The sequence below is a fragment of the Lissotriton helveticus genome, chromosome 12, assembly GCF_964261635.1.
Source record: "Lissotriton helveticus chromosome 12, aLisHel1.1, whole genome shotgun sequence".
Taxonomy (NCBI): Eukaryota; Metazoa; Chordata; class Amphibia; order Caudata; family Salamandridae; genus Lissotriton; species Lissotriton helveticus.
In genome coordinates, this window is record NC_136073.1 from 676,464,716 (window position 1) to 676,486,731 (window position 22,016).

Sequence of the window (22,016 nt, forward strand, 5' to 3'; positions counted from 1 at the left end):
AGAAAGTATTGTTTGAGCTCCTCCCTCACCACTTTCCTAAAAACCTTGTCCTGAAGAAGCCAGGCATTTAACTGCCATGTTTGTCGGGCAGAGGGGAGGGGGGGGGGGGGGGGGGAGACCCGCACGGAGTAACACTGGCGAGTGGTCAGAGATACCTCTCGGAAGAAGCAAGACATCCTGAATCAGGAGACAATCATCGAGGGAACAAAAACTGCATCAATGCGGGCCTGTGTGTGGTGTGCCGCTGAGGTGTGTGTAAATTGTTTAGAGTGGGGGTGCCACAGTCACCAGGCGTCGCACAAACCCAGTGAGGCTGAGCAAGACAGCAGCTGCCTGGCTTGTGCAATTCTACCTGAGGGTGGTGGGCCTGTCGTGTCGAGGTCCGGGGACGAGACCGCATTAAAGTCGCCCCCAAGGAATGTGGGACCGGGGAGCAGCGATGCTAGGAGATCAACAGTTTTAGCTAAAGTCGCTGACAGCATCGAGGGGGGAGAATAAAGGGACACCTGGTTAATCGGGTTGCCATTTATTGTGCCACTGATGGCCACGAAGGTGTCCTGGGCGTCAAGAGTCGTTTGAACAGTCACCAAAGGAAGGGAGCGTCTCACCAGGATAGCCAACCCACGGGAAGCCCTGGTGAACCCTGAGTGCCACACTCTGACATAGCCGTATCGCGTTAGGAAGGGGCAGTAATTACCCAGCTGGTGGGTTTCTTGTAAGAGTAAGATGTCTGCCCCTGAGCGCTGCGCATACCTGAGAACCGCCATGCGATTAAAGCGGTCCAGGAGGCCATTAATGTACCAGGACATGATACTCAGAGGGGTGTTTATTAATGGGGTGTCGAACATGGTGTTTGGGTTGACAATGGGATTACAAGTCCGAGGGGGGAGATCCGGTTTGTGTGTCTTGTCGGGTGTACATCGGGGTGCTTCATGATTGCTGGTGTGGTCGAACCAAGAAACGTAAAGAAACACAGAACAGAGAAAAAAACTCGGGACAACGGCCCACCCCTGCCCCCCACCCTACACTTCAGGAACAGAAACATCTGTCGCTCTAACAACAACCAGAGTGCAAACAACTAAACTAGAACACTTGGGAATGGGAAAGCGTGGAGGACCCCTCCTCATTGCAGAATGCTCTTAAACAAGACCATCAGATAAGAAAGAAATGTGGCAGAACCAGGTATACCCTCCGGCTGCGGAGCCAAGCCCAGCAGGCAGAATTGAGTTCAAGCAGGATCTTTCAGAAGCATGGGGCTGCATGAGAGGTCTGTGTCCGGGAGAACCTGCAAGGTTGGTCGGGGCGAAGCGCCCCCGTGGGCCCGACGGTCAGATGATCTAGAGCGTCTCCCAGCTGATGGGTCGTTGGATAGCAGCATCGGGTGAAGGGGGTGGCCGGGTGGAGAGTCCGAGCGTGTCCGCCTCTGCACCTTTATTAATCCCTACAGGTCGAATTGCTCTTTGAGTGACTGTTAGATTTTTGGCTGTGTGTTTTACATGCTTGGAGCCCCTCGTTGATTCTTAATGCGATTAATAAATTCATGGAGTTGTGCTTCTCTTCTGTGTGCTGTCTGGTTTGTTTCTGCCTGTGTTCCAAGGGTCTTCTATTGTGGGGGTTGCTTTGGTATGCCTCATGTGTAATGACTGGGTCGAGGACGAGGGACGTAGAGGTAATGTCCAGATTACTTACAGGCAATCCCCATTACTCTTAGTCGTACTCGTCCTCTACCTAGTCAGGTTTCCTACCCTCCCTCCCTGTGTCAGGCCTTTGTTGTGCTTGGTATGTCGGGAAGTGCTTTGCGCTGGTTATTGTGTTATAACCCCTTTCAGGAGGGTGGGTAGAGCTAACAAGCGTTTGCTGTTCTGTTTCCTGTCAGGGAATATACCTCTTGTGTAATGACTGGGTCCAGGACGAGTGGGACTAAGAGTAATGAGGATTACTGGTAAGTAATCTGGACATTCTTTATCATAAACATATATTGTTAAGTTTTCAAACAAAAACATGTTTACACCACAGACACTGTTCTTAAACGAGCAGTTATTTCAAGGGGATACCTTGATTTTAGAAAGATGCCAGTCACGTTTCATTGTTTAAGGCTTGAGCTCTTGAATGCTTATTTGATTCCTAGAGAGAAACATGTACATAAACATGAAATATACCTTACTGTGCTCCAGGACAGGTTCTTAACGAAAGGATTGTGCTTTCAGAGGCCATTTAATGTGGTTGTCAAGATGGCCCAAAACTGCAGGGCACGTATTAGAGTGGAACCGGGATGAGCTGTATAACTGAGCCGGACTTTTTATTACAAACGTGTGTGAATGTAGGCTTGTTTCTCACTGCACGATAAGCAGGGTGTAGACTGCAGTTTGCCCAACATAGAGTTGTTAAGTGAGGTGAGATTTGTGTGTAAACGTGTCAAAATAACTGATAATACCAGAATATATCCTGCATAACCTGTCTTTATTTGCATATTGTGGCGCATGACTATCACTGTGCTAACAACGGCACTTACCACAGTAGATACACACCGCACACGGACATCCTGGAGAACACATTGGACGATCTTTTAATATGCATCCCACATGCCCCAAGTTATGCCATAAATCTGATGTCACGGTAAAAAAACAGACTTGCCACCAGATAGTCAGGTTAGCAGACACACACACATATATGCAGCCACCAGGTAGGTCTGCCAACAAAGAAGATGCAGTACCATTGGCGAAGTGCACCCACCTTAATCTTTAAATACAAAAATCATTCAGTCACAGCTTAATGAATAAGGTAAAGCTACCTGAGGATAGGATCTGGACAGAATACCTATGAAATGTCACCAAAAGCTGAATCACACTTGGGCCTGCCGGGCTAACTCTGGAACCATGTAGCATGTCACAGGACCGCCAGGCACTCTACTTGGCCATACTACAGGCAGAAACTGTAACATAATATATGTCCATCTGTAAATTCTTATGCTGACAGTAAATGCAGTCCTCTATAAGAAGCAATTTGCATGAAGCTGCACACGCCCTCTAACCACCTCAGTATCAAATCTGCCTAGATTCTTTCATGGCATCCACTTGTGGCCTGCCCTACTTCTTTTAGCGCCTAGACGGAATTGTCTAGAGAGGTATAGAAGAGTGGTGTGAAGTGGTCCGGGATACAGCGGTGGTGGGTGCTGCGAATGATGTGAAGTGGCGTCTCCGTGTTGTGGCGTTTCTTGGTAGTTTACAGGTTGGACTACGGTAAACAAGGGGTTTTGGGGGGAAAACATGCAGTTTGTGCTATAAAGTTACCAAAATCACGGGGGTTCTGGCATTCAGATACTAAACCGGAACAGCCTTGACATTTCAGGAGCTCGTGCACAAAATACTTTGTGTAAATGTATTTACTCAGTTTCAGTTTTACAGCTTTATTCGACATTTGTCATAAAAGCATTCACCTAACCCTAATACAATAAATACTACACATAAAATACTTGCTAAAATAAAATAGATATTAAACATGAATTGTCGAATAAATACATGATAAAAATACACTGGATTATCACACTTCCTAAGAAGTAAATTGTTCTAAAAATTAAAATACAATAATTCATATGGCAAAGTGCAGAATTAATAATATACATAATTTCATTGAGATGTAATTGCCATTAGTGATCGGGTACGAATAGTCCATGCCCAGGCCAGAAATTTTGCTACCCCAACCACGAGCATAGTGGAACAATCTGTTTCAAGTATCCTAAGAGCTACAGATTGGCTGCGGGTTCCCATAATTAAGCACACTGGTTTTAACCATTTACGTCTGGGGATCGAGTACAGAGGGCAACAGAACAAAAAATGGGAAATGTGCTCAGTTTGTTCATTACAGTGGTGACAGTGTTCGTCCCAAGCTGAGGACCAATGCTTCTTGAAAGCATTCACCGGGAGTGTACCTATGCGAAATTGGAAGTAAAGTTTTCTATCATAAGGTTTTTCAATGATATCCCAAAAAGATTCGTATGAAGGGTACATTTTTATATCCAAGAAGCGAGATGTTAAACTTGAACTTGTACCATCACTGAACATTGTAAAATACACCATCTCCCAATATAATTCTTTCAGCTTTGCTTTCGTAGGGAAGCAAGTCACATCTTTGGAGTCCCATAGGTAACCCAATTTCAGTTTTATAAGGAGTCCCCGGAGCTCCTTTAGCCATGGGATACTATGGAAACGGTCAAACTTAATGACGTCCATCAAGGCCGCCGCATAGTGGCTCAATTCTGGGGTCACCATGATCCGTCTCCAATATAGAAGAGGCCGTAGCCTCGTTGTGTCCTCTATACCTTTTCTTCCGAGATCCAGTTTTAATGGGATTATAGGTGTGCTTTGGGGAACCATCACAAGACCTCGTAGGAATCTATTTTCTGCTCGGCCCAGTTCTCCCAAATTAGAAAACCCCCATAATTCAGAGCCATATAAACAAGCCCCCAGGACTTTCATAGAGTAAATTTCCAACGCACAGTTTACCGGCTTTGTTAGCGAGGTTCGATGTTTTAGGGTAATTGCACCTGCTAACTGCCTAAACTTTAATAGGGTTGTGTTTATATGTGATTTCCAGCTCATGTTTTCCTGTAGGATGATGCCTAGGTAAGAGAAAGAGTCCACCCTTTCTAAGGGTGTACCTTTATATTTTATTACACCTTTAAAGGTGGACTGCTGGTTAAGGCACATGAATTTTGTTTTGGTGGTATTCAGTTCAAGGCCCCTACCATCGCAAAACTCACCAAAGGCATCAACCACTTTTTGGAGGCCACTGGGGGTGCGGGAAAGTAAGAGCGTGTCATCCGCGAACATAAGGACGGGGACACGAGAGCCTGCAATTACTGGGGCGTCACTAGCAATCTTCTCTAGGTGTTCAACAATACCATTTATATAAATTGAGAAGAGAGTCGGCGCTAGGACACACCCTTGTCTCACCCCACGTTCTACCGGAAAGGGATCAGTTACTTCTCCTTGCTTGCCCCATCTTATTCTTGCAAAATTGTTTTCGTGGAGACGGACAAGGAGTGTAAGCAATTCCTGGCTTAAGCCTACGTCCGCCAGGGTCTGCCAGAGTTTTTCTCTGGGGACCAAGTCGAAAGCGGCTTTTAGGTCCACAAAGACTGCATACAATGTCCCCTTCTTTAACGTAACGTTTCTCCAGTAGATGGTTAGAAAGTGGAGAACTTGATCAACGCTACTGGTTAAAGGGCGAAACCCAGCTTGGTAAGATGACAAAATATTATTTTCATCAATCCATTGCTGCAGTTTATTCTGGACTAAGCGGCCCATTAGTTTTTGTGCTGTATCGATCAGACTAATGGGTCGGTAGTTTTTAGCCAGATTTCTATCACCTTTCTTGAATATGGGAATAATTTCGGCTCCCTTCCATGAAGCAGGTACTTTCCCTCCCATTGCCACCGCATTAGCCAGCATAGTAAAATAACTGCACCAGGAGTTCCGATCCGATAAAAAGATATCAGCCGGAATTCCATCCATACCTGGAGCTTTGCCCCCTGCTACACAATCCAATACAATACTCACATCCTTTTCAACAAATATTGGAGATTTGTAATAGACAGGTGGAGGTGGACAATCGTGGGTGAATGTTGGGTTACGGGCATACTGTGGTTGGAAAAATTCTACCCAATCGCTTTTCGGGACGTAGTTCATCGGCTGAAGGGCTACGCCACCCTTTTCCCATTTTACTGTAGCCCAGAAACGCTTGGAATCCTTGGAGGCACATGCCTCCTTAAGTTCGCGCCAGTAGTCCTCATCCCAACGCTTCTTTGCCAGTTTTTGGGTCTGTCTATACTGGTTTCTCGCCAGCCTAACTGTTGATGCATTTCCTATTCTCAGTTCCAGGCTAAGTTTTTGCCGTGCTATCCTGCAACTTTTGTCATACCACCCTTTACTCTCATGGACCTTTTTCTTTTTGTTTGGGGCTACCGTTTTAACAAAGAAACTTTGAATTTTGGAGAATAGTTTCTCATGGGCCTCCATCATGTAACCAATGAAGTCAGTCATCCCATAATGGGACTTGATCTTGGAGACTTCGTCCACCACTAATTCCTCGAGGACCTCTAGTTTAGTAGCGTCTTCTAGGAGCATACTCCACTTCAAGTGGCGAAGGTTATTTGAACTCACAAGATCTTGCGTTACCATTTCATTTCCTCTTGGATATTTAAACACTTCTTGGTAGGGATGGAGTGTCAGGCACAAAGGATTGTGGTCACTTTCCATTTTATCTTTCACTTCCATATCTACCAATTTGTTCCAAGCCCTTACATCCAGTAGTATGTAATCTATTCTGCTGGCTGCTAGGCCATTGTCAAATGTATTTTTCCCCATTACATCAGAGGGTGTCCGTCCATTGACTGCTCTAAGTCCTCTTGAGAGACAAAAGCTCTTTAGTTGAATTGCTACTGTGCTCCATTTTCTAATGACTGGAACGTCTAGTTGAGGAATTCTCCACTTGGCATCCTCATCTTCGGCCAGGATCCTATCCTCTTCACCCAGAGGTTCAAAGGTGGTGTTAAAGTCCCCGCCTATTATTACATGAGGTGGCACTGGTAGCATTTCAATGTGATGCTCAAGAGTCATTATAGTCTCTGATAATTTACCCCCACCAACTCCCCTGGAGTAAAGATTAAACAGGGCAAGTTGTTGGCCATTTTGCCAAGTAATATCAAGAGTTAGAATATCATTAGAGGGTATAGACCTTTGCTTAACTATGCAGTTCAATGTTTGGCGTACCCAAATTAACAGGCCCCCGGAGGGTCGACCTACTCGATTTCTTACAGCTGGGATACAGAAGTTCAGGTACCCTTGCCGGAAAATTGGGGTAAGCGACCAAGTTTCCTGCAGCATGATAATATCATACTGGTCGATAAAATCGACCCAATCTGGGATGTTTAGCTTGTTTGTAATGCCAGCTATATTCCAAGAGACAAGAGATAAGGGCAGGATGTCCAATTGATGATATGGCTGGTCATTATCAGGAGTGTTTACTGCTTCTTCAAATTCTGTACTTGGTGTTAGACCTCCACTCAGTGTTGGTAATTTCTCAGTCACCTCTAATACTCTATTTTGTCCCTCTAAAACTACGCTTTGATCCTCTGGGGCAGAAGTGTAGAATTCCCTGGAAACCAGGGTCAGTATTTTTGGTAAGCGCTCATGTGGGGTAAGTGTCCTATCGCGCCCCTGGTGCAACTGAATTTTGGGAGGGGCAGGAGGAGAGCCCACGAGTCAGTCACACTCGTTTAAATCAGATAGCGCAGAGTAGTGGTTTTCCAGATTTAACCCCCACTCACATAATGGGCCATTCCTGACCCTTCTGTTTCCCACAACTGTCCACTTTGTTCTTAGTATACTAGGTTTAGCTACTAGGCCTCTTCTACTATAGAAGAAGTCCAATGTCAGTGGTATTATGTCTGCTGTTCTAAGTTGTGGAGGGAAGATGTTCCGTAGGACATCTGGTAATACTTCAGGGCCCTTAAATTTCAAAACCACACAATCCCCTTTAAATTTCTTTGTCTTAGTGCCTATCCACTTGACCCTTCTTGCTGTAAGCAAATCATCAGATAGCTTTTCCTTGCCCCAGGGAGATATATGCATGTTGTTACTAAGCCACTGCAGGGCCTTATTTCGTAAGGAATCTAAAGACTCAATCTGCCCTGTTTTCAGTGGTGGTATGTTAGGAAGCACTAGAATCAGGGGAGAAGCTTCAACAATTAGTTCAACTGGGCCGGTTTCTAGGTTAGATATCTCAGAGGTAGTGTTATCTATTGTTTGCGCTAGATCTAAGATTGGAGCAATGTCAGGAATATCACCGGATCTAGAACTGGCTTGCTGAGTTTGGTCAGGTGAGACTTGTGGGCCTACGTTCGGGTTCCCCCCCAGCGTTTTCCCTGCAGCCTCTATATCTTCAAGTTTACGTATTATTAAATTTGGTATTTCCCCCACCCCCTCATTGGTTTTTCTCAAGAGGGTCTCTAATGTATTTACTTTGTTTGCTAGTTGGTCTATTTTTGATATAAGGGGTTTCATTAGTCCTGATAATTTGGACTCCAGTATACCCAAGAGCTTATTTGAAAACATATCCTCCCAGGCTATACTTTCATTCTCTTCCTCCCTTATCCCTTCTTCCGCCCTTTTATTTGTTCTTCTAGGTGGAGTTGCAGGTTTATTCTTACAAGAACGAGGGCCACCTCTTCTAGGTGGAGCCTTGTTGGTCCCTCTTTTGACTCTAGGTGCGGGCACAGGGGTAGGAGGGGAAATGCTCTCTGAGTCTAGCTCTACAATTGTATCGGATTTATTTAACTCTTCTGTAATGAGTAAATTGGCAATAAAATCAGGTTGTTGGTCGATAGATGCCGTGGACACATTTATTGTAGGGCAATCATTAGAGACCTCGACAAAGTCTGTGGTGATTGTTTCGTCGCTGGCAGGGTGGAATACCCCTGATGAATTAATTTGGGCACAGGGTGGAGAGTCCATAAGTCCCAAAGAAGACCTCCGGACGTTATTGATTTTGGCCACTACCTGGACCAAGTAATTGTCCATTGTGTTGGCCGGGGTAACAGGTGTTTTTTGCTTCGACATGACAATCGGACAACTCTGGGCAACGGAGCCCTGGTAGTAGATGTAGCAATAATAGACCAGTTATACAATGACCGCAGGAAATGTAGAAGTATGTCGCCTTACCCCAAAAAGGAGTTGGATGTTGGGGCAAAGAGGGGTGGCCCAGTCCAGTCTCTCACAGTCTAGAACAGGCTAAAACAGGCCCGCCCTTGGCCCGGGCTTCGCCCGGCGTCCCGCGAGACGGGGGTGATGCACTATTTCAGCGCCTCCAGGCGCGCAGGTGACGCGGCGTGCGCCGCTTGGGCTTCTGGGTACTGTAGTCCAGACCCACTCGACCACGCTCCACTCAGCCACCTCTTTACTCCTGGATGTCAATGGAGTCGGGCAGCGGGAGGCGGGAGGGCAGGCTGTAGCACACGGAGATCCAGCAGGGTAGCGAGGCGTCAGGACAGCAAGGACGTTGCTTTGAAACAGGTTCCCCCCCTCGACCGGGGTGATGCACTATTTCAGCGCCTCCAGGCGCGCAGGTGATGCGGCGTGCGCCGCTTGGGCTTCTGGGTACTGTAGTCCAGACCCACTCGACCACGCTCCACTCAGCCACCTCTTTACTCCTGGATGTCAATGGAGTCGGGAGGCGGGAGGGCAGGCTGTAGCACACGGAGATCCAGCAGGGTAGCGAGGCGTCAGGACAGCAAGGACGTTGCTTTGAAACAGGACCGCCAGGCACTCTACTTGGCCATACTACAGGCAGAAACTGTAACATAATATATGTCCATCTGTAAATTCTTATGCTGACAGTAAATGCAGTCCTCTATAAGAAGCAATTTGCATGAAGCTGCACACGCCCTCTAACCACCTCAGTATCAAATCTGCCTAGATTCTTTCATGGCATCCACTTGTGGCCTGCCCTACTTCTTTTAGCGCCTAGACGGAATTGTCTAGAGAGGTATAGAAGAGTGGTGTGAAGTGGTCCGGGATACAGCGGTGGTGGGTGCTGCGAATGATGTGAAGTGGCGTCTCCGTGTTGTGGCGTTTCTTGGTAGTTTACAGGTTGGACTACGGTAAACAAGGGGTTTTGGGGGGAAAACATGCAGTTTGTGCTATAAAGTTACCAAAATCACGGGGGTTCTGGCATTCAGATACTAAACCGGAACAGCCTTGACATTTCAGGAGCTCGTGCACAAAATACTTTGTGTAAATGTATTTACTCATTGTTCGTCCACGATCCAGGCTCACATGCCAAAGAAATTGAATACATTATCCAAGTGGCGCCTCTGTATTCTTTGTGTAAGCTGTAGATTCTGTTTTTAACTGTTCTCTCCGTCTCTAAGTTTGCATATTTCTCCTCCTGTAGTCCTTTGTTTTTTCCTGAATTGTCTTTCTAATGCCGAGTGCTTGTTAGTTCATGGGACTGATTTCATATGTTGCCTGGCTGGCCTTGGGTTGCAGCATCGTCTGCCCAAGGAGCACAGTGTATCTGTTTTCCCCACGTTGGATTTCATGGCCGATCACTTGTTTACAGTGTGTGACCCTGTAGTTCGTTCAGTGGGAACAAAGGCAAGCTATCTATTCAAAACTATTTTTGGTGTAAAAGCGCTACATGACTTATATTAGATGTTTGAACCGGAGTTGGTTTTTAAAAATGCGAAAAGCTTCTGATTATTAGGCCTCTTAAAATGCAGTATGATATAAGCTGGATTCTCGTACCTTTTGTACTTTTTGACTTAATTTACGTAACAGGTATGCTGATTGTGTAATGACTTGCCCTTAGGCCTATTCCATTTCGTATGCCCTGTAAGCACGGGATCGGCAGTTGCCAGTTTGTGTGCGAGAGCTTCATCTACCTCTCAGGCAGTCACGGGGTCATAGTTGAACGACTCCCGGTGTTATTAATTCCTAGAACACACGGTGTCCTCTTGTCAGGTTTTGGGTTCCTCGGGGGCGGGTGGCGGGTAGGGTGATACCGTCATGTGCCCGGCTGCATGCTTACCGCGCAAGAGATGAGAACTGTGTTACCTTCCAGTGTATGACTAACCCCTTTCCTCTTTCACTTCCAGGTCATGGAAAAAACCACAAAGACGCGGCCTCTGTCAGGGCGACGCACCCCATTCCAGCAGCGTGTGGCGTCTACTATTTTGAGGTGAAGATCGTGAGCAAAGGCCGAGATGGGTGAGTTTCGCTTCAGACTTGAACCTGAACTTGGCGCGGAGGAATACACGCGCGCAGCACCACCCAGCGCTTTGAGCTCGCTCCATAGAAAGGGTCAGAGGTCACAGAGTTGGCGCGCGAGCCCTGTTGAGCTGGAGGCTATATCGGTGTTAACAGGTGGCAGCCGGCTCCTGACCTCTGGAACGGCGCGGCACGTGCTCGGCAGCGCTACCCCCTCTTTCATAATCTGGCACTCGGCGTCTCTTTGTTTCCAAGAAACATCGTGTAATCGCTGATCCTTTGCATCTAAACTAGAGTCGCCTCACTCCAGCCTCCAGTGCTAACGCTGTGCCTGGCCCCATTCTGCCTTGTAATCTGGCCCTTTCTATCTGATTTCTGGGGTATAGCTCTATGGTGAAGCAGGTGCACTGGTGCCGGGGCAGAGGTCTCAGGGGCCACTTACCCTTTATTGCTATATCCCATGTTCCATGTTTGCTCTAGAGCCCACGCATCACTGATACGCCACGGTCTAATTTGCCTATTTTTGGTATTTGACTGCAACGCTCTCAAGTTGCCAATGCCCACTCTTTTCCTTTACATTGATGCATTCTGGAATTTTTCCTGATTTTATAGATCAATAAAAGTAAAAATCCCCTTTTAGTAAGTAAGTAAAAATGTATTGTTTCTGATTAATTAAAACCATTACAAAAATACATTTGAATGCGCATTTCATCAGTAAAAATCATAAGAGAGATCTTAATTTTTTTAGAAAATACAGTAGTTATAAAATGAGGGTTTGAGGAGTGTCCATGATTCATTGTTTTTTGTCTGAGCCACCGACATCTTGGTTTGTTAGTTTGAGCACCACAAATTTCAAGAATTTTACCAACTTCCCATTTAGTAGCGGAAGTCTTGGATCGAAGCATGCGAGGACTGCTTGTCTCCGTGTGCGTATTCTGCGTTCATTAAAAGTTGTTTTTAGGAGAGCTACTCTTTCCTCTTTTAATTTCAAATTTGTTTTATTGGTTTCAAGAGGGCATTTCAATACAGCAATCCAGAAGCAGGCATATATAGCGAGCGAGACAGACAGGCACGTCTTCTCTAAACGTCATCAAGGAAGCAAAAGCAATATGCCAACATAGATATGTAGACCCAGTGCTGTAACTGAGGCGCCGTGTAAAAAGGTCAACCGACCAAAACAAAAAGAACCAAACCCCCCTCCCCAACATCCCTTCCCTCCCTCCACCCCGACCAGTATGCTTTCTACTTGGGACCTGTGGAATGACGCGGTTAGGGCTGTATGCTGCAGGGTATTCAAGCTCATGGGGGATCCTGTGGTGGCCCTGTGAGCCGTAGGATGCGAAGATATTTTGGGCAGGTGATTTCATGAAATTCTTTGGACAGAAGGGATAAAAGCGGCTGCCAGGTTTTCTGGAAAGAGTCTGTGGTGTGTGTCAGTGTGGCCTGGATACGTTCCATGCCTAGCGTGAACCATAGTTTATGCAGCCATCCAGTGTGGGTAGGGGTGGTGGGCGATCCCCAGAGTGACAGGATATGTTGTGACGCTGCTTGCATGGCGATGCCCATCTGTTTGCCGCGCGGGGATCTCAAGGGAAATGTAAGCGCATTGGGTAGTCCTAAAATGGCATACGCGGGTAAGCGTGGAATTTCAGTCTGAAAGGTGGAGTCAATATCATCTAGGACCGCCTTCCAATAATCTCGGATTGCGCGGCAATCCCATAGAAGGTGGGTCAAAGTGCCCCTCTCGCCGCATCCCCTCCAACACAATGCGCTTCGAAGTGGGTTGCCTCGATTGAGTCTGACCGGGGTAAGGTGCCAGTATATGGCCAATTTCACCGCCGCTTCTCTGGCAGTAGTATTAAGAGTGGTGTGTGCCGCTCTGTAGTATATAAACCCCCATTCCTTGGGTGACAATGCCCTGCCAAGTTCCGACTCCCAGCGCTTCTGCCCCGCCGTTTTGCCTGGGCCGACCGCGGGTGATAGCATCTTGTAAAGGTCCGAGATAAGGTGCCGATCCGAATCTTTCGTGATCAGCCACTTCTCGAACGGCGTCAGCTGCCGACTTACTAGGGGAGCGCAGTCCGGACTCGAAAGCCAGTGGCGGAGTTGGAAGTACTGGAACAGGTGAGGCTTGGTCACCCCATAGTCCTGTACAATGTCGTTGAGAGGGAGAAAGCCCTCCAAGTCAAAGAAATGGCCAGCGGAACGGCAGTCCGTCCCACGCCATTGTGGAAAGGCACGAGGGTCGTTGCCCGGTGGGAATTCCGGATTTTCTAGGAGCGGAGTGAGTGGGGAGGGAAAAGTTGTTAAGCCTCTCTTGACCGCCACCGTGTCCCAAGCTTTCATGATGGTGCGCATGATGGGGGACTGCAGAAGATATCGTGGTCTGTGTTGGCGAGCGAGGAATGGTATCTTCCATAGTGACGTTTGGGCCATCGCCCTGTCCTGGAACAACCACCTCTTCTCTGATTCTGGCCTATACCATTCCACCAAATAGCTGAGTTGTGAGGCCTGGAAATATTGCAGGAGGTTGGGGACTCCGAGACCACCCTCGTCTACCGCTCTGTGCGCTATTTGTTTATGCAGGCCCGCACGTTTCTTGTCCCAGATGAACTGGTGGAGGGCGGCTTGTAAGTCCGGCAATACACCAGGCGGCGGCGGGATCGGGAGAGTCTGGAAGATATACAGAATCTTAGGTAAGGCTGACATTTTCACTGCTGCTATGCGGCCCAGCAAGGAGAGGGGTTGTTTCGACCAGCGTGCAAGATCGGCTCGGATCTGGGGGGTGAGTGTTTTATAGTTAAGGGACGCTGTCGCATCGGTGGTGGAGGTGAGATTGAATCCCAAATATGGGAGCTGTGCAGACGCGTGTAAATCGCACCCGAAGTCAGGTGCCGGCGTGTGAGGGTGGGCATTTCTGCCCAGGGGCAGAATCAAGGATTTCCCCCGGTTGGTTTTGAAGCCAGACACTGCCCCAAAACTCTCCAGTTCCTCCAGGAAGGCAGGTATAGAGCAGGATGGTTTGTCAAGGGCAGCAATGATGTCATCGGCATACAGTCCCACCATGTGAGGTTCATGGCCGAAAGTAATACCACGGATACGAGGATTATCTCTGAGTTTCTGCGCCAGCGGCTCCACGTAGAGGGCGAATAGGAGCGGTGAGAGAGGGCACCCCTGACGCGTACCTCGTTGTATCTCGAAGGGGTCTGACGTAAGACTACCCAAGCGAACCCTAGATTGAGGGTGGTAGTAACAGCTCGCTATCCAGGTTTGAAAGCGGTTGCCCAGTTGGTATCGTTGTAGGACCTTTTGCAAGTAGGTCCAATCGACTCGGTCAAACGCTTTCTCTGCGTCTATAGCCAGCAGCGCTGAGTCCGAGTTTTGGAAGTGGGCCTTATCCACAAGGTGCAGGAGCCGTTTAGTATTATCGCTGCATTGGCGATTCGGAACAAAGCCCGAATTATCTGGTTTGAGGATTCCCGGAAGACAGGGGCCTAGACGGGCTGCTAGTATCCCTGTGAACAGTTTTAAGTCCAGATTAAGTAACGAGATGGGATGGAACGCTGAGCAGTGTGTTGGGCTTTTGCCCGGTTTGGGCAGTACCACTATCTCTGCCGTAAGCATATCTGGGGGTATGGAGCTCGGGCCCTCGAACGAGTTAAATAATCTCGTGAGCACCGGTGCTAAGAGTTGGCCGAAGAGTTTATAGAAGCCTGAGGAAAAGCCATCAGGACCCGGTGATTTGAGCAGGCGCAGGCGGGAGATAGCGGCTAGGACTTCGTCCAGGCGAATAGGAGCGTCTAGGGCCTCCGCGTTCGTTCTGGACAGCGGTGTGATATCCGCCGATTGCAAGTATGCGTCTATGTCGGCGGGCGACACTGTGTCTTCGCTATATAGGGAAGCATAAAACGAGCGGAAGGCGTCCGCGACCTGCGCCTCTTCGGTGAGGGTCTCCCCGGAGTCGTCCAGGAGGGTGGTGATTTTGGTGCGCTGGGTCTTGGCTTTTAGGGCACTAGCTAGAAGGCGCCCGGTGCGGTTGCCTCCTACGTAGTAAGAATGGCGGAGTCTAAGGGCGGCAAACTCTGCTCTGTCAGTATCAAGGCTGGCTAGTTGGGCCCTAGCGGCCTTCAACTGTCGCCATATTCTTGGAGCGCCAGTGCGGCTGTGAACCCTTTCACCTGTGTTGTGAGATCGTCTCTTTTTTCTTTTCGAATTTTGGCGTCTGCAGCTGCTATTGCAATCAGTTCCCCCCTAACCACAGCCTTCAGGGCACCCCAGAGGGCCAATATTGAGGTTACGGAGTCATCATTAGTGGCGAGGTAGTCTGAAATGCATTTATGGATCTGTGTGGTGACAGCCGGTCTTTGCAAAAGGGTCTCGTTAAGCCGCCATGAGCCCGGGGTGCGCGTGGTTTTGGGCACGGTAAGTATCACTTCTACCGCGTTATGGTCAGAGAGGGCCGCTGGGACAATGGAGATATCGGTGACGCGGGTCGTTAATTCTGAGGAGCCTAGGAAATGATCCAAGCGCGCGTATGTGTGGTGTACATGTGAGTAGAATGTGAAATGTACCGTGTTGGGGTGCATTGCCCTCCAAAGGTCTAACAGGCCCCTTTCCCTTAGCCACAACCCACCCGCTTCAGATAGTGCTCCCGCCTCCCCATACCGATGTCCGGACCTATCTTTGTTCGTGTCCATAACTAGGTTGAGGTCCCCCCCAATGAGCAGGTGGGCGTTAGGGGGTTGTAGTGCTTCTGAAAGGGCGTTCTTAAGAAAAGTTTCTAGGCCAGTGTTCGGGGCGTAAATGGGGCCGACCGTCATTGTACTATTCCCTATAAGAAGGGTGTATGCCAGGAGGCGGCCCTTAATTTCTCCCACCTTGACCCCACGCGGCCCCGAAAGCGTCGGGACACGAGCTTGGCCACTCCCGCTTTTTTAGTTGGGAGTGATGAAAAAAATTGGTGAGGGAAGGCTCTGGAGCGCATCCTGTGCCAGTCCTTGGGTAAGAGGAGAGTCTCCTGCAGTAGGCAGATATCTGCCCCCGAGTGTTCCAGATACGAAATTACAGCTCTTCTTTTAATTGGATTGTTGAGGCCTTTTACATTGAGAGACAGTACCTTAAGTGTATCAGACATCTTGGAGTGGCACGGGGTCGGCACAGCGTGGCAACACACCCATCAACGTGTGCAGTGAACATTGGTCAGTACATGAAACCTGTCGCTGTCCCTTGGCATACTGGTCCCCTCCCTCGGTCCCACCCCTGTCCCCCCCGCAAAACTGATCCCCATCCCAATCCGGAACAACACCCCGGGCGGTACACTGTCTGTCCTCCCGCCAACCCAGAGCAGTCCCCGTTCCTCCCACCCAACAACACTTCCCTCCCTTTCCCACCCTAACCCCAACTTGTGGCTCTCAACTCAAAGTCATAGTCCCAGGCCTATCCAGAGTCAATTCAGGCCCGTAGGTTGAAAAAGTAAGGGAGACTGTGGCAGCGGCGACCCGTGTGGCCCCCCGCCCCTCTCTCCCTCCCCCCACTCAGAAAGAGTGCGTCAAGTATGGCTCCCTGTCCGAGACAAGCTTAGGATTTAGTGGCGGTATCTTCAACGACTTCTTCGATGGCAGCGGCTCTGTCTTTGGCAATCGTCCCCGGATCCGGGTGGAGGCGATTTTTAGGTGTGCGGCGTCTCCGTACTTGGTGCCAGCCATTTCCAGAGGGTTGTGTCTGATTAGCCTGGGAAGACCCCGGAGTGGAGTCCCCGTCCAATGTGTCGTCTGGTAGCTCAAGGCCTAGCAGGGCACATGCGTCTTGAAGCGAGCGGAGTTGATGTAGGGTACCTTCCCACTTGAAGATCAGGCGAAACGGGTGACCCCAGGAGTAGGGCACCCCTTTGTCCTTTAGGAACATGGTGGCCACCTTGAAGTCCTTGCGCTTCTGAAGAGTGATAGCTGAGAGATCTTGGAAGAGCCCAATAGGGCAGTCTCGGAAGCGGATGGGTTGTGCCCGACGTGCTTCCCTCAGTATCCTCTCTTTCAGGGGAAAGTCCGGGAGGAACGCCAAGATGTCCGGGGGGGGGGCGGGAGCCCTGCGGGGCAGTCCCACTCGGTGCGCTCGGTCAATGCGAATGGGAAAGTCAGCAGGTTCGTTGAGGATCTCTCGGAAGAGGTCTTGGAGATATTCCGTGACACTGTTCCCCTCCGCTTTAGATGGCACTCCCCTAACCCGTATATTGTTCTGTCGAGAACGGTTTTCAAGGTCCCCCAGTCCGTCCAGATCCCGGCGCAGTTCCCTCTGTTCACTCACCAGTTCCTGTTTCAGAGTCTGGAAGTCTTCACGTAGCGTATTGAAAAGGGTTTCCAGAAACGACTTCGTGATAGGGGTGTCTTCAGCATCCTTGGTTGGGGCGGCCGCCGAGGCCGATGGTGATGTGGGTGTATGGGATTTCTCGGGTTTAGAGGATGTTTTCGTGAGTAGTTCATTAATCGGTCGACACCCTCTGCGATTGGTATTGGACATTGTGGTGTGAGATGAGGACCAGCTTTGTTCCCAGTGGAGTAGGAGTGCGTTATCAGATTTGGGCCTCAAGATCCCGACCCACGGGGTCCCCCAAGGTAGTCACAGTGTCTGGTCCGCCCTGATAGTACGCTTCGTGGTGCAGGCGAGCTCTGAGTGCGTCCTGCCCCCCCCCCCGGAAACTGCAAACACAACAATGATGGACAGAATGTGGATCAATGTCACACATTCACCCCAGTCCAAAGATCTGGGCCCAAATCCATCGTTTTTCCACTCCACACCACCCTGGGTTAGACAATGGCGATATGCAAATCAGCGCTGACCCTGTGCCCCATGGGAACAGTCCAGTCCGAACTACAAAAGCCATGTCTTTCCCAGAACGGAAACAAGCATCCGAGGACCGGCCCGGTTTCGAGGTAACACCTCTCTTCAGCCCGGCTAGCTTGATTCCAGTGGTGTGGAGTGCCTGGGACTCACGTCTGAGCATCCCCAGTACACTTAGAGCGGTAACTGCAAACACAACAATGATGGACAGAATGTGGATCAATGTCACACATTCACCCCAGTCCAAAGATCTGGGCCCAAATCCATCGTTTTTCCACTACACACCACCCTGGGTTAGACAATGGCGATATGCAAATCAGCGCTGACCCTGTGCCCCATGGGAACAGTCCAGTCCGAACTACAAAAGCCATGTCTTTCCCAGAACGGAAACAAGCATCCGAGGACCGGCCCGGTTTCGAGGTAACACCTCTCTTCAGCCCGGCTAGCTTGATTCCAGTGGTGTGGTGTGCCTGGGACTCACGTCTGAGCATCCCCAGTACACTTAGAGCGGTAACTGCAAACACAACAATGATGGACAGAATGTGGATCAATGTCACACATTCACCCCAGTCCAAAGATCTGGGCCCAAATCCATCGTTTTTCCACTCCACACCACCCTGGGTTAGACAATGGCGATATGCAAATCAGCGCTGACCCTGTGCCCCATGGGAACAGTCCAGTCCGAACTACAAAAGCCATGTCTTTCCCAGAACGGAAACAAGCATCCGAGGACCGGCCCGGTTTCGAGGTAACACCTCTCTTCAGCCCGGCTAGCTTGATTCCAGTGGTGTGGAGTGCCTGGGACTCACGTCTGAGCATCCCCAGTACACTTAGAGCGGTAACTGCAAACACAACAATGATGGACAGAATGTGGATCAATGTCACACATTCACCCCAGTCCAAAGATCTGGGCCCAAATCCATCGTTTTTCCACTCCACACCACCCTGGGTTAGACAATGGCGATATGCAAATCAGCGCTGACCCTGTGCCCCATGGGAACAGTCCAGTCCGAACTACAAAAGCCATGTCTTTCCCAGAACGGAAACAAGCATCCGAGGACCGGCCCGGTTTCGAGGTAACACCTCTCTTCAGCCCGGCTAGCTTGATTCCAGTGGTGTGGAGAGGTTTTACCTTGAAACCGGGCCGGTCCTCGGATGCTTGTTTCCATTCTGGGAAGGACATGGCTTTTGTAGTTCGGACTGGACTGTTCCCATGGGGCAACAGGGTCAGCGCTGATTTGCATATCGCCATTGTCTAACCCAGGGTGGTGTGGAGTGGAAAAACGATGGATTTGGGCCCAGATCTTTTGACTGGGGTGAATGTGTGACATTGATCCACATTCTGTCCATCATTGTTGTTTTTGCACTGCCCCCCCCCCCCCGGAGGCTCGATTTGCGCCCTCCGAATGTCAGGGAGCAGCGTAGACGAGGGCAAGGCACCGCCGCCGGAGTCGGCCACGGGGTCCCACAGCACATGCCTTAGGCGCTACCCGGGTCCAGCCCTCGCCCGCCCGGTCTCCTTAAGCAATTCCTAGTGGGCCCGGAAGGGGGTCCAGCAGTGGACAGGCGCCAGCTCTCCTCCCGCCGGGGGCACGATCACCAGGCCCCCCGAGCTCCCCCACTCCTCACCTCCAATGTCGCTGTGCCGCAGATCGTCCACGTTGCCAGGCAGGTTGCAGGCTCCACTCAAGGGGTCCCATACAGCCGGGCAGGAGCCCCGGCACCTCAGTTCGGGGCGGGCCCCTGGCAGCCACACCGAGGCGGATTCCCCTATCCTAGGCTTCTCTCCCGCTCGTGGCTGCGTCCCATAGGCCCAGGCCGGGGCCTCGATGAGGCGTCTTGATGCGGGTCGTCGTGCAGTGCTGGGGGTCCTCCCGAAAGAAGGGGCAGCGAGGACCCACCCCCGTCGTGTCCAGCATTCCGCCCGTGCTGGTTCGCCGGTCGGCCCCTTCCGCAGTGTAGGCCCAAGCCGGGGTCTGGCGTACAATGCACCCGGGCCGCAGTCCGCCTCAGGCACGTGAGTGTTGGTCTCAATGTCCGCGAATCTGCCGTGTTGCCAAAGAGGGCGGCAGCCCCGAGCTGGCTTTAGATGTGTCCCCGCTCCGGCAGTGTGAGTAGATCAGTCCGGGGCCTCTGTGACTCCTCACCGTCGGCTCCGGAGTCCGTATAGGCCGAAGCCGGGGGCCAGATTTGGGGACTGCCCGGGCCGCGATGCACCCCAGCCGCGAGGCGCCGGCCCCCTCCAGGTGGCACCCCGTGTCTCGGGGGGGGGGGGGGGGCAGGTCCGATGCCGGGGGTCGACCCCGGTCGGCAGTAGGGTCCCTGTCGTGCGAGCCTGTCGGCCTCTGGACTGCGGCAAGCCCGATCAGTGCTAGGCCCTTTCTTCGGCTCCTTCCCGCCCTAGTCGGCGGTGGCGGGCTAGGGCGATTTCACCTCCGCCAGTCCGCACACCGGGGCTACGAGTCCGCTCCGTGTCGTGCAGTGCGCGAGGTGGTCAATTTGGCTATTTTTAGGGGCTATTGTGGGGGTTACAGGGGATTGGGGCGAGGAGCTCCGTAATACACCTCCGTCCCGGTCGCCATCTTGGCCACTCTTTCCTCTTTTAACTTCGAGCAGGAGCATAGCAAATGTTCGATAACTTCTTTCCCTGCACCGCATAACCTGCATGTTGTCCCACAGTTCCATCTCAGCCATGGTTGTAGATGGGGTATGGCTGGTAAGATTCCTAGCCTGTGTTTTAGGAAGGCTTCTTTTAATTTCCTGCAATACCCCAATCCAAAGTAAGCCTGTAACCCGGGTGATTTATATGTGCTCAGAATCATCCAGGCGTGGCGCCTATGGGCAAAGGTGGCTTTATCCCCTATGAAAGAGTCCCTTTATGCTCTTATTTACTATATGCTTAAATTGTGCGTGCGGTAGTAAGGTTTCCCATAGTTCTTTTAATCCTGTAATAGCCAGGGCCTCCTCTAAGTACTTTTTCCCTGGCATTTTAGAGCAGCTACACAAGTCTTGCCAGAGCTGGTGGTTTAGTGTGTTCTCCGGTGAATTCTTTATTTTGTACCAACACTTAATGTACGATCCTCTCCTTGCTAGAAGTTGTTTCGTTAGTCCAAATTCTAACCGGATCTGGGCTTGTGAAGTATAAGGTGGCAGATTTAAGAGGAGTCTGTACCCTTTTGAAATGATTGTGTCCAGCAATATTGCATCTGTGCCTCTTAATGCTTCGCTGCCATAGGTAATGGATGACTATTTTAACTTGGGCAACACGAAGCAATGGTAGGAGAGTAGGACCGGTCAGCTTAGTTTTAAGTTGTCTAAGTGTTGTCGCAATCAGCATGCCTTTTCTCTTTGTGGCCTCAAGGTGGTTTTAGAAGTGGCCTCCTTTGTCAACTATAATGCCAAGATATTTGTATTCAAAGCAGTTCGCGATGACCTTTGTTCCAAGGAGCCAGGAGTGGGACTTTTTATTCCTAGTTATTGACAGTACTTTAGTTTTGTCAATATTTACTTCGAGTAGGTTCTCTTCAGCATATCCATGCAGTGTGTTGATGAGATGTTGTAGTCCTACTTTGGTGTGACTAACCAGGACCACATCGTCTGCGTAGGATATGCGAGGCAAGGCTTGACCCACTAGTCGGGGGGGCATGCGCATTGCAGGCTTCTAGAGCAGGTGGCAGATCGTCTGTAAAAAAATTGAAAAGGGTTGGCGCTAAAACGCACCCCTGCTTGAGGCCTTTTGTAGTTGGTATGCGCCCGAGAAATGGCTGCCATTCCCGAGCTTCACCTGAACCCACGTGTTAGAGTGCAGTTCGATCAAGAGGTTTAAAAGAGGAGCGGGAATCCCCCAAAGGGGTAATTTTCTCCAAAGATTGGCTCGATTGACGTTGTCGAAGGCCGCTTTGAAGTCCACAAAGCAAAAGTGAAGGGTTTGTTTAGTCAGTTTTGCTTTGTCTATAAGTAATGATATTGCCAGGAGGTTTGTTGTGGTTCCAGTGTGTCTGCAAAATCCAGTTTGGCTGGGTGGAATTATATTGTACTTGGTTGCCCATTCGCGCAGCTGTGTCAGTAGAAGCCCCGCAAAGTATTTTGCCTCGATGTCCAGTAAGGCTATCAGGCGGTAATTTTATGGTAAGGTTCTATCCCCTGCTTTTTATACATTTGGTGATATAATTGAGCCCTTCCATGATGCTGGGAGGCGCCTGGAATGGCTGACCGACATGTAAAGTGGAGTCAGAGTTTTTGCCCAGTATTCCAGATCAGATTTTATGAGGGCTGGGGGAATTCCATTTGGCCCTGGAGCTCAGTCTTTCCTTCCTTTGGAGATTAGGTTCCTAATCGTAACCGCGTTGATTTAAATTTCCGCTTTTTCATATGGTTTTACTGTATGTGAAGGATAGGCCTCCTGGACGTCCTGGA

At 49.9% G+C, this 22,016-nt stretch overlaps 1 protein-coding gene across 1 annotated transcript in view; it reads left to right on the forward strand.

Moving 5' to 3' along the window:
* RANBP10 (RAN binding protein 10) overlaps positions 1-22,016 on the forward strand; it is a 542,287-nt gene that overhangs the window by 89,691 nt on the left and 430,580 nt on the right. The window contains exon 2 of the mRNA XM_078669990.1: positions 10,655-10,766. Coding sequence (XP_078526116.1) covers positions 10,655-10,766 — 112 coding nt within the window. The remainder of the gene's footprint in view (positions 1-10,654; positions 10,767-22,016) is intronic.